The 13,562-nt window shown below is 43.9% G+C and overlaps 1 protein-coding gene across 1 annotated transcript in view; it reads right to left on the bottom strand.

Annotated features, from left to right (window-relative positions):
• LOC112238881 (receptor tyrosine-protein kinase erbB-4-like) overlaps positions 1 to 13,562 on the bottom strand; it is a 499,848-nt gene that overhangs the window by 244,803 nt on the left and 241,483 nt on the right. The window contains exon 2 of the mRNA XM_042320089.1: positions 6,422 to 6,573. Within this exon, the coding sequence (XP_042176023.1) occupies positions 6,422 to 6,573 (152 nt within the window). The remainder of the gene's footprint in view (positions 1 to 6,421; positions 6,574 to 13,562) is intronic.

The raw sequence follows: 13,562 nt of genomic DNA, 5'->3' as shown, positions 1-13,562 counted from the left end.
CACACATAACCACACACTGAAGCACACAAAGGCCCAGAAATACATCTCACATTGCTCTCTAAATAATCATTCCAAGGGAGTAGGGTTTAAAGCGAATGTCACCAAACACACAGACACCCTCATCTACCTCATACTACCACCCCTTGCCTGCTGTAATGTGTTCCTACATAGAACAGGGAGAATCAATATAAATCTAGTGGATAGTGGCATCAGGAATCTCTCTGCTTCTGTCTGCTTAGCTCCTATAACTGTGCCTTTCCTGACCACCATCAGTCAGACAGCAGACTGAGATCCAAGAGAAAAAGTTAGAGCCTACACAGAATTCCAACATTGCCTTCAGCGCCTCCCCCCGCTCTCTCACACATTCTCTCTCTCTCGCTCTTTCTCTCTACCCCTTTCTCACTCTTTCTCTCGCTCTCTAGCTATTTCTCTCTCTCACTCTGTCTCGCTTTTGCTCTCTCTCGCTCTCGCGGCTCGTTCTCTCTCGGCTCTTTCACTCTCTCGCTCTTTCTCTCGCTGTCTCTAGCTTTCTCTCGCTGTCTCTAGCTTTCTCTCTCTCGCTCACTCTCTCACTCTTTCTTTCTTGGCTCGTTCTCTCTCTCTCTCTCTCTCTCTCTCGCTCACTCTCTCACTCTTTCTTTCTTGGCTCGTTCTCTCTCTCGCTCTTTCTCTCTCTCGCTCTCTCTCTCTCTCGTTCTCTCTCTCGCTCTCTCTCTTGTTCTTTCTCTCTCTTTCTCTCTCTCTCACACTCTTGCTCTCTCTCTCACTCTTTCTCTCTCTTCCTCTCTCTCGCTCTTTCTCTCTCACTCTGTCTCTCTCTCTCTATCTCGCTCGCTCTCTCTCGCTCTCTCTCGCTCTCTCACGCTCACTCACTTGCTCTCTCTCGTTCTCTCTCTCACTCTCTCGCTCTCTTGCTTTCTCTTTCACTCTTTCTCTCCCACTTTCTTTCTCTCTCACTATTTCTCTCGCTCTTTCTTTCTCGCTCTTTCTTTCTCGTTCTTTCTCTCTCTCGCTCTCTTTTTCTCTTGCTGTCGTTCTCTCGCACTCTCATTCTCTTGTTCTCTCTCGCTCTCTCTCGCTCCATCTCTCGCTCTCTCATTCTCTCTCGCTCTTTCTTTCTCACTCTTTCTCTCTCTTACTCTTTCTCTCGCTCTCTCGCTCTTTCTTTCTCTCGATCTCTCTCACTCCTCCTCTCTCTCGCACTCTCACTCGCTCTCTCTCGCTCTCTTTTTCTCTCTCTCGCTCTCTCGCACTCTCGTTCTCTCTCGCTCGCTCCTTCTCACTCTCTCTCTTGCTCCTTCTCTCTCACACTTTCTCTCTCTCGCTCTCTCTCAGCTCTTTCTCTCTCTCGCTCTTTCTCTCTCTTGCTCTCTCTCGCCCTCTCTCCCTCTCTCTCTCTCTCTCTCTCTCTCACTTTCTCTCTCTCTCTCCCGCTCTCTCTCTCTCGGCTCTCTCTCTCTTTCTCTCTCTTTCTCTCTCTGGCTCTCTTGTTCTTTCTCTCTCTGGCTCTCTTGTTCTTTCTCTCGCTCTTTCTCTCTCTCGCTCTTTCTCTCTCTCGCTCTCTCGTTCTCTCACTCTCTCGTTCTCTCTCTCCCTTTCTCTCTCTCCCTATCAATCTCTCTCTAGCTCTCCATCTCTCTCTCACTCTCTCTCTCTCACTCTCTCTCTCGCTCTTTCTTTCTCTCTCTCTCCCTCTCTCGGTCTCAAGCTCTCTCCCTCCCTCTTTCTTTGTGCAGGGTTATCTCTCTCTCTCTGTCCTTATTCATGTCATATTAAAGTGATGGAAATGAACTTGCGAGCACGCTAATAGCGATTGTCAATCCAATCTAGGCGCGCCTCAAAGACAGGAGCTCGCCAACACTTCATCAGTCTTCATTAATAATGAAGGGTGCTGAGGAACAGGGGAACGTAATCTGAGCTGTGTCCCAAATGGCACCCTATTCCCTAAAAAGTGCACTACTTTTGACCAGTGCTCTATGGGCCCTGTATGTTCAAATGTAGTGCACTATGTTGGGAATAGCATGCCAGTTGTTCTGCAGTATTCTGCTCTCATCTAGCCTAGCAACTACCCAGCCAGGCAGTACACATACACCAACCAACCACGCCTGAGGGACAAATAACCAGCCTGAAAAAGTGAGAAGAAGAGGAGGAGAGGGGGAGAGAGGAAAAGAGAGAGAGAGAGAAAGAGGGAGAGTACGTTTCCTTCCCCATCCAGGCTGTATCAGGACAGAGGCTGCAGGATAGGTAGAGGATGGCCCACAAAACAAGAGGTGGAGGGAGAGTAAGAAAAAAATGCAGGTCAAAGTCTCACTCTTATCATGTCCCTATTTCGATGCACAGAGGTAGGTGTCTGCTGTCATTAATGCAGACAGCTCCTCTTATCCTGAGTAGAGGCGACTGGCTGGGGACAGACTACTTTAAATGACTCCTCTGCTCCTCCATGTTCTCCAGGCTCATTAAACCCTATTTGACCTCTGTCCTCTGGAACACACAGGGTCAAAATAACTCCAGGGGACTGACTGCTACTGTAAGGGCCATTATGATGTTGTTTTAAAGTTCCCGACCCACAACCCAATCAGCCCAGTCTCGTGCTATATACACTGAGTGTACAAAACATTAAGAACACCTTCCTAACATTCCTAATACTTTTACCCTAAGAACAGCTTCAATTCGTCAGGGCATGGACTCTACAAGGTGTCAAAAGCATTCCACAGGGATGCTGGCCCGTGTTGACTCCAATTTTTCCCACAGTTGTGTCAAGTTGGCTGAATGTCCTTTGGGTGGGGGATCATTCTTGATTCACATGGGAAACTGTTGTGAAAAACCCAGTCGTTTTTGACACAAACCAGTGCACCTGGCAACTACTACCATACCCCGTTCAAAGGCACTTAGATCTTTTGTCTTGCCCATGAACACAATCCATGTCTCAATTGTCTCAAGGCTTAAAAAATCCTTCTTGAACCTGTCTCCTCCCCTATACACTGATTGAAGTGGATTTAGAGATGCGCTTTGCAGAAATCTAATTTCAGTTCATGTAACAAAACAAGCAAGAATACAGTAGAGAATCATTGTACCATCTAAACCGCTGTACAAAACCGAAAGTAATAGACTCAAAAACAAAACTTAAGAATGGGAAGCATAGAACTAGAGCGCATACTATGGAACATATCTACATCAACAAGGTGTCATAGCTTTTACCTAGATTCACCTGGTCAGTCTATGTCATGGAAAGAACAGGTGTTGTTAATGTTTTGTACACCCAATGTATAAAACATTATAAAATAATACTCACTTAACTACTTTTCAAATGGAGTTGTAATGTCAATGTAGTTATGTTTTAATTTGAGAATGATGTGCTGCTGGGAGTAATAATACAAAGTTTATATAGCACTTTTGAGAGAGAGAGAGAGAGAGAGAATTTCTTATCAGACCCCCTCCAACCCACCACCTCTTTTCTTCCCAGTCTCTAATCGTCAAGCTAATGATGTGAAACCTAATGGAAATATTTACAGTTTCCGTTTGTCAATGATAGTGGTATAATTAACACCATGGACTGTGTCTCAAATGGCACACTATTCCCTAAAATAGTGCACTATTCTATTCCAAAAGTTTGATGGGTCCTGGTCAAAAGTAGTGCACTATAATATATAGGGAATAGGGTGACATTTGAGACACCAATCACATCACTCCATTTAACAGTAGAGACACAAGGCAGGGAGCCACTATTAGCCAGGCAGGGGACTGATAGGTTGGGAGAGTTGGAGGGCTTTGTGCTATGAAGTGGTGACTTCTAGCGGTAAAACTGTACGTACAGCCTGCAGGCACAATGCTTTATTAGTTGTTATAAGCATGTATGAAACTTAATCATGTCTTATTATAAGGTGTATAACAGGTTAAGCTAGTGAGCCAAGCAACCTATGCCAGATGTAAAGGAATGCGGTAGAGTTGTAGATCTTGTGACTGTGGCTACAAGGAGACTGTGACGTCAGGGTCAGGGAACGGTGAAGGCCTTCTCAGATGGATTACTGGATCATATCCTGCCCATCCAACTGAATGAAGGTGCCATAGAAAGTGATCTAAGTGTTACCTTATCTGTGAACCATCATGTGGAAATTAAATGTGATGCAAGATTTCTTGCATTTTGCTGGCGAGAAACACACTTTCACAAACAAGTCGGATTCAACACACATACACATACACAAAATACACACAGAAAAAATCAAATGATCTTGGGGCAGAATTCCAGTTATTAATCTTATAGCTGGGTCTTGATTCATCAGAGGTATGGATGAGGTTTAGAAGATGGACTCTATTTACTGCTAAAGCTGTTCAGGGGGCTTGGGATGCAGCCATCCATCTCTAGCTATCTTTAAAAGGGAGGCAAAGCACAGGCATCACTTTCAATCACCCAGTAGACAGCCAGCCACCCAGTCAAACACACTGCTCAGACTGCCTGGCCACCATGCAGGAAGGAAAGAAGCTTCTAGCTAGGTTTTATTTCCCTCTCCTCTCCCTCTCTCCTACACCTCAAGGTGAAGTTTTCCTCCTCCTCCTCCTCCTCCGCTGCCCCAGGGATGGCACATTATTAATGTGTTTTAAAATAATAATAATCTTAACAACCCAAAAATACACACATTACCTTGCCCTCCTGCCTGCTCCCGTGCTGCTTGGCACCCTGTGTTTCGAATTAGTATGTTCAATTAACCCTGGTTAATTGTGAAGCCTTGGCACATGCACAGCGCCACGGGGGGCCATTTTGTAAACGAACAGCAACCAGCCTCTGTTATATGGTCATGTAAGGAAATGACAGCGTATTCTAGCAAGGCTTGTAACCAAGGTTCTAAACCCTGTCACTCGATGTGCATCCCTTCGTGAGTTCTGCAATGGCAAACTGCAGCATACACAGAGCTAAATTGAACTTTGAACTCATTTTTCTGAGTAGGATTGTAGCTTTGTAGCAGAGACTAACGATAATCGTACTGTCTTCACCAGCACATTGCTTCCCTCTCATACTCACAATGTTGAGCAGTGTCCCGTTACCTGTTAACTCTGTAGGGGGCCAACGGTAACACTGCACTCTCCACCGCTCCCCTCTACAGCACGCCACACTCTGGCATTTGCTTTTTCATTGCGGGGGGTAAGGCGATATAGTGGTCGACATTGTTGTTTAGAGGAACACAGAAGGGCTTAAATTCTTCTGTTTTGTTTTGTTATGTAAAACAGTGCAGTGTTATGCCTTGATGCTGGTGGCCACACAGATACACAGCTTTTACATAAGAGGAAGACTGTTTCAACAGAAAAATACTAAACACGTATCACTGAGGGTATTTTCTTTAACAAACACGGATTTAAAAGTATTTAAGCAATTGATCAAAGCCATTTTTAGAATGGGGGTTATAGTCACCTACTTTTGCAATGTAATTTCTGAATCGTAACACATAGACCTGGTAAACTTGATTAGGTGACTCTGTCTAAACATTGATCACTGAATCAATGTTAAATCCATTTGAGGCCAAGTCCTCTCTGGCCTTGCTGGAGATTGGGTTTCCTACCACTACATTAAAGCACCATCTCATAAAGTGCTTAGGGTTCAGACAACCACCCAGCCAAACCACCCCATTACAACCCAACACACACAATAATGCAGTCAGCACAACAGGGGTAACCCCCCCTCAATTCTCCCAAATGGACTGAAATCTTGTGCTGCATCTCAAATGGTACCTTATTCTATATAGTCCATCTAGTTCACTACTTTTAGCAACTCATCTACAGCAGTTCACTGACCTGCCTCCAACCCCCCATTAAACACATCATTACCACATCATTATTTCACTTGGCCTCAGAGGGTGTGTGAGTGTGCATGTGTATGTAAGTGTGTGTGAGTGAGCGTGTTTTGGGTCACTTAAGCAATTGCACCACTGGTCCCTCATCTAACCTACAATCAATCCCAAACAAACCATTTGATTATTATGTATTCTAAATCTCTAATCAAAGAGGCTATGGATTGTGTTGAATTAGAGAAAAAGAATCAGGTCATCATACTTCCAGGAAGTCTCACAGCAAGCAGAAGGGAGCATGGAGACAATCAGTGTTTGTTATTTAGAGATCAGAGTTAGAGAGGATGACGGTCTGACTGTCACAGACAGCCTAGCTGAATGGTAAGAGAAGACCTACAAGTAAAACCATGTCAGACCAACAAGGTTAGGTGGACAATGACTGGTTCCAAAGTGAATTGAACAGACACTGAAATGTTCAACAACGTGAGGTGTGATTCCAGAACAGATTGTCCAAGTCGTGATTCTAATACTGATGTGTAAGTTGGGTCTTACCCTAAAGAAGGAGAGGTCTAAGATTAAAAGCTAAATAGTTGGGGAAGAAATACAGTGAAAAGCTAAGAAGGGATGGTAGTGTCCGGTCTTACCCTGAGGAAGGAGAGGTCTCTGGAGCGATCGATGCTGGTGATCTCCAGGTTCCCCATCACCACCTCACAGTTCTCATAATACTTCCTTAGGGTGCGGTACTGCTGCTCCAGGTCTGACAGAGTACTCAGCTTGTTCTCTGTGCCGGCGCATACTGCAGAAAGAAAGAGGAGAGAGGAGGAGGTATGTTAGCTATGCGTTCATGTGTGTGTGTTTGTGTGTACAGGAAGCCCCTGAGGCCCAGTGGGCAGATGAGTCCCCGTTAGCTTGTGTCCAGGCTACTGAGTAGACTCCTGCTATGTAATTAAAGCCTGTCTTTTCCACCCATCAAACACCTTTTATCCCCACTAAGACAGGAGACATCTGCCCTGTCAGCTGCTGCTGCTGCTACCGCCCAGAGGACAGCCCAAAACACCCCAAAACAACACAAAATCATCACAACAAAGCACAATTGACGCACACGCACACACACACACACACACACACACACACACACACACACACACACACACACACACACACACACACACACACACACACACACACACACACACACACACACACACACACACACACACACACACACACACACACACACTGTGGGCTTAAGTGGTGCTTGGTCCATCAGTAAAGAGGTGAGGCAGCAGTTCTAAGAAACATGTCATAACCTCCATTGCCACATGAAAACAAACAGAATAAGGACCTTTCCATTCAGAGGTGAGTAAAAGGTTATGCAAAATACTGCCATATTTAACATCAATAATACAGCCCCACCTGCACTCTTTTTAGAGAGATACAGAGAAGAGAGTGTGTTTCCCCTAATGGCACCCTATTCCCTATATAGTGAACTATTTTTGACTAGGTCCATAGGACCGGTAAAAAAAATGGTGCAATATAAAGGGAACAGGAAGCGATTTGGGATGAAGACACTGCCTTCTCCCACATTACCATTCAACCCTAGCCATGTTGTCACTGTGGGCTGTTTCTAGCCACTTCACGGTTGACAGGGGAGCTATCGCCTTGACAGGGGTGGCAGAATCCTCTCAGAGTTGTCACACAGTCACCCATGAACTGCCACACACCACCATAGGAAACAAACACACACACCTGTTTACTCTAAACACACACACACCTGTCTCCTCCAAGACAGCTCCCCTCAACTATCTTACCTCAATTGTATGTACCATTCTGAGAACTCTGTCTCTGTGATCTGTGCTCTCTCTCTCTCTCTCTCTCTCTCTCTCTCTCTCTCTCTCTGTCTGGCAGTTCTTTGTATTTCCCTTCTTTTCTAAACGTTTAGCTCACACTTCCCCTCAGAGAAATCAATCAAAAGAAGTCAACCTCTACTCCTTGCTAAACTCAACTCATACCCCCTTGTTGTATTAGCAGTACTGTGAAAGCCAACTTTCATTTGATTTCCGATTTATTTCCCCTCCATTACCTCTCAGAAAATGGATGGATGAGAAACAGAAGAATCAGCTTCAAGGCAACATTGGGCTATAAAGACAAATGAGATCTTGTTCCAACAATTCCTCCTCACATGATATTAGATTACAAGAGGCAGAGGGAGCATACAGATCTCACCGAAGAGTAAAGAGATGCGTACAAAATGATACCCTATTCCCCATAGGAATAAGATGCCATTTGGAACACACCCAAAGCAAGGGAGAGGCAGGTATCAAACAGAGCTAGCATGCAGATCAGGTCTGATGTGGTAATATACAATGAGGCCTGGGTGTTTTCAATAACGGTTAACATTGGTATAGATGGAGGAGGGAGGAGGGGGATCATAATATAGGGTTTCCAGGTAATAAACAGTTATTATAGCCTCAGGGTACCGTGATGAGATGTCAGGTATTGTGGGATGCGCAGGCTGTGTCCCAAATGGCACCCTATGCCATTTGAAAAGGACAGTTTATAATATAACATCAGCCAGTCTCCCAGTAAAAAGGACAGTTTATAATATAACATCAGCCAGTCTCCCTGTGAAAAGGACAGTTTATAATATAACATCAGCCAGTCTCCCAGTGAAAAGGACAGTTTATAATATATCATCAGCCAACAAAAAGAAACCTCCATACACTTCAATACCCCCCCGTTTCACACATACAACATCACATACTCAGTTCTCAAAATGCTGGTAATTCACATACTCAGTTATCAGTGATCGGTAATGAAAGTCTACAGTATCTGTAATGGAAGCCTACAGTATCTATAATGGAAGCCTATATCGCCATGTAAGCCCGACATGGTGTTGACTGCCCAGTGAACCACAGCAAAGCCACCTGTATAAACCTGGTTGGATGCTGGGAAGTACATGTGAACAAAAGACACAGGTAGAACAGAGTGCATGGTGACTTGTGAAGGCATGTTACATGCAGAAATAAATAATACATTGTATTTCTCTCTCTCTCAGAAGCACAGCTGGCACACACTTGCACAGAGGAGATTCTCCCCCTAAAGCGTGGATTCCCATTCAGAGGAACTGAGGCCCAATGTCTTCATTTCTATGGCTTTATCCCCCACCCCCGTTCCTCCTCGTCTTCAGAGGATTGATTTCATTTCTTCTCTGGGATTTCCATTCCAGAAATGATGGATTGAGGCAATGAATCTCAATATGGGATTTCTTCATATACTTAACTAATAGCAGGATTAGAAGCCTGCGGTAAAAAAAACAATATGCATGTCTGTTTCAGGCGTGTCTGTCTTTGCCTGTGTGGGTATCTATATCGGTTTGATAGTAGCCTTGGTGTGTGCAATAAAATCACATTAAATATGTTTCACATTCATTTACACAAGGCTGTTTGTTAACCAAGGCTCTAAGGATGGGGTATTTTTGCATTAATTATAACGACACCTTATTGCCATGGAATATGGTTGAAAATTGCAATAATGTAATATTAAACTCAATATAACTCAATGCTTAATCTCTTTGATTCCCTCCCTTTTCTCTCAGGTAATCTGCAGTGCACAGTGTAGTTTAGACATCTTTAGAAATAAGCATGCAACTGTATCCCTCAGTAAATATCAACATCAAAGAGCTTCATCAGCTATTCAAACAGTTTCTGTGTTAAATCATGTTCACTGTAAAACTGTGATGTGTAAACAGACAAATGCTGCATGATAAAATCATGAATAGAAATGCAAGCTACTCTAGAATCCCTCTCAACGTAGAAAATCTATGATGACACTGATTGATTCATATTTTTGTTTTTGGCAGAACTAAAAGTCTGCTTTCCCTTGGCATGCTAACAGACCTCATTCAATTCAATCACAAAAAACATATAGGGGCAGATAAGCCCAAATATAATTATGTCAATTATATTATTATGCCAAATAACCTTTTCTATGGATTCAATTCCAGAACATCATAATTATCTTTGGCCCATCTCAAGTGTCATGCAGCTATAATCAAATAAATGAGACACTTTCCCTCTCATTCACTCAAGCCCACACAAACAAACCTCTAGCATTTCCCCATAAGTCCTACCACTTCCTGTCCAGGAGCAATATGGTTTGGAAACCAAGTGAAACCAAGCTGCTGGTGATCACCTCTGACACTGAAACATGCTGCTTAATATCACACTTAGTGTAGAAACTGTCCAACCCTACTCCCAAACTGCACCATAACCATAGAAGGAAACGGTTGCATAAACATGACATGTACACTTGGAGGAAACCACCACATACTTCAACCAGTCACGTAGAGTGTGTTTCATGCTGTGGTGAGAGAAGAAAAACAGATGGAAAATCTAAATGAGTGAAAGAGAAGGTTGGATGTGAAAGGGTCTGCTTTCTCTGCTATCATCTCAAGATAAGAAGCGGTGCTGATCTGCTCTCCCTGTATGACATTGAATAATCCCTCCACCCCTCTGTCTCTATGTCTCTCTCTCTCTATCCATGCTCTCCTCTCTCTCTCTCCATGCTCTCCTCTCTCCATTCTCTCTCTCTCTTGCTCTCTCTCTCTCTACCCATGCTCTCTTCACTCTCTCTCTCCCCATCCTCTATTCATCACTGTATTGCTCTCTGTCTACATCACTCTCCCTCTATCACCCCTCTACATCTTATTCCACTCTGTCAATCCAAGTTTTCTTTCTCTTTCCCCCTCGGTCTATCACCCCTCTGTCTCTTCCCACTCTCTATCACTCTCTCCAACTCTCTCTCTTATCTCACCCTCTATCAGTCCCCCACCTCTCCATAGAGCAGCTTATAGACTATATCCTGTGAGATGGGTCTCATGTGAACGGGTTTCAGCTGTTTATAGAATTCTCGCTCCAGGGATGTATGGGCCCTCAGAGTCGCAGAGGTGGACGCAGTTTGGAAAGTGGACAGTAATTGGCATGGCATGCCCTGAGAGTCTTCAGCAGGCTTACCACAGATCATAGACCATAGAAATGGAAATAATAGAAAGGGTGTCTCCCTTCAAGTCAATGATGGCTTAATGGATGGACTGACAGCCATTTTGAGTGTACCCCATTGTCTCACATCAGATAACATGACGGGCGTCTGCACTGATCTGTCTGTCTACATTGAGCTAAGGTGTCTTGTGGTGGTAGAATCAGTATTTCTGAAATTCAATTTGTGCATGAAAATTAGCTACCTAATGCATTAGCTAGCTACTGTCTGCTTGCTGGCTGACCCAGTTTCAAATCAATCCATATGAAACGAAAGGCAGGGCTGCTAACAACCAGTTAACACAATTAATGTTGAATACTCCCTCTAGCTAGCTAGCTACTGTAGTGAAGTTCTTTCTAGTTGATGCACAAATTAGTTTTCATATATGTTTGCTGTGATTAGTGTATCGAGTTCTACAGCACAGCTGACTGCTCTCTACAATGTTATCACGTTGGCCAAATGTTACAAAGTAGCGAGGTACAGTGCCACCTGTCAGAGTCAGAAACATGCTGATTTAGGAGAACAGTCCCATAACTTTGGTGCAGTACAACTTCATCAACAAGCTGGCAAACTAGCTACAGTATGGCTTTTCAAACCAACTTGCACTAGGCTGCTAGCTGGAACAAGTTTTACCCAGTTGATCAAACATGGTTTCCCGTAGTAGCCAGTGCGTCATAGCTACCGAGAGTGGAGTGATTTTCAGAATTAGGAACTAATGTTAGGCGGATGAGCAAAACCTTGATTTTTAGACATGAGTTCCACGTCCTACAAGACAGATTGGTTGAAGGACGAGTGTCGCGTAGGAGTGATGCCATCTGACGTGAGACAATGGAGTGTACCATGCAAGGAAGTCAAAGCAGGAAGTGTACCCTTCAATCTGTGCTGTGACTTGTTCAGTCAACTCAGCTGATTTGACAAAAAACACATTATATTGCATGAGCCACATCAGTTAGCATAATACCAGGCCGGCATTGCAAGTGTACCTAGGACGTTACCAGTCAAATTGCCACGGTTTGAGCTTCCAAGCCCGTTCTATTCATTGTATTTATATGCCAGAGATAGGGTATCACACGGCATCTGTCACAAATATAACACTAAAAGTCAATGGGTTCACTCTGCCAGACACAGTGGGTTCATCCCAAATGGCACCATATTCCCTTAAAAAAAAGTAGTGCACTACAAGTATATGGGGTACTGGGTGCCATTGGGGATGCAGACAGTGAATCTATGTGCCTCTCTCTGTGGCATAAATAAAAAATGTATAACGTTAAATATTTAAAGAAGCACTACGCTACAAACCACCCTGTGACCCGCTACGTCATTTTCTCATCAACTTCAATTTCATTTGGTATTCTATAAATATACTCTGTGGAATTAAACTAAATGATCCTCCCCAGATAAGTTTCTACCTTTTACTCAATTAATTTCCGTAAGTATTGCACAACATTACTTTGTCAATAGTGCCTGTGGGTTTTTATTGAACACCAATAATGTGGAGAGTGTCACAGTCTCCAAGGCTTATTGGGCCTCACAGCCACGCTGGGAAAGGTCATACCAACACACAGTAACTCACTGAATTAAATAAAGTTGCAAATGTCATTTCTTCAAGTAAACATCATCGATAGCTCAGTTTGGGGAGGGAGGGGGTGCCTGGAGTTGGTGTGTGTGTGTGTGTGTGTGTGTGTGCTGGACGTGCTTGGGGTTGGTGTGTGTGTGTGTGTGTGTGTGTGTGTGGTGTGTGTGTGTGTGCTGGACGTACTTGGGGTTGGTGTGTGTGCGTGTGTGCTGGACGTGCTTAACTATACTTGTGGGGACCAGAAGTCCCCACAAAAACAGTAAACTAACAAAAAATGACCAACTGGGGACGTTTTCTTAGTCCCCACAAGGTCAAATGCTATTTCTAGGGGGTTTAGGGTTAAGGTTAGAATTAGTGTTAGAATTAGGTTTAGGATTAGGAGCTAGGGTTAGGTTTAGGGTTAAGGTTTTGGCGTTGGGGTTAGAGTTAGAGTTAGGGAAAATAGGATTTTGAATGGGACAGAATTGTGTGCATAAGCATGTAAAAGCTCAGTTTGGGGAGAGGGAGGACTTGTCGGGGGTTGGAAATGGAAACAGACAGACATCTACTGTATACTCTACCCTCTGCCTTTATGTCTGGCTCTAGCCTAGTAACAGTCTCTCACCTATGTGACATTTTAGAACTGCATTTACAGATAAAATATAGTACTGTAGGTGGAACGTCATTATCAAGGAGGCTGTGCTTACGAGCCAGACTGAGAACTACTACTGAATGGATTCCTATTCTCCATTGGACATGCTTTTTAGTCCAGGACTATAATTCATCCCTAGGGGTCTAGGATTGAGGGTCAAATGCTCCAATCCCACTTGAGTTTGAGATGATGAAACACCCCTTCTCTGACTCCTGTGTCCCCTGTCCAATGAACTTCATGGGTCCAAAACTAGACCGCCCTTAGTACTCTCGGACAAAATGCTTGATTCTTGCCATGCTGAAAAACGAACAATGACACTCCTCCTCCCTCCTCTATGACCCCTGTGTCCCCTGTGATGAGCTTCATCGGTCAGTTATCATGAGTTACAAGCTGCAGTGGCCGGTGTAATCATGCCTCCAGATTACTGCCCATCTGCTGGTCAGCTTAATAACGATGATGACAATGATGACAATAACCATAATAATATGATCTGGTGGTTGGGTCCCTCTTTAGCCTCCAAGGTCAACTACACAAACACAAC

This window comes from Oncorhynchus tshawytscha, linkage group LG03, assembly GCF_018296145.1.
Source record: "Oncorhynchus tshawytscha isolate Ot180627B linkage group LG03, Otsh_v2.0, whole genome shotgun sequence".
Taxonomy (NCBI): domain Eukaryota; kingdom Metazoa; phylum Chordata; class Actinopteri; order Salmoniformes; family Salmonidae; genus Oncorhynchus; species Oncorhynchus tshawytscha.
Note: the sequence above shows the minus strand (reverse complement) of the source record. Positions and strands in the feature narration are given on the sequence as shown.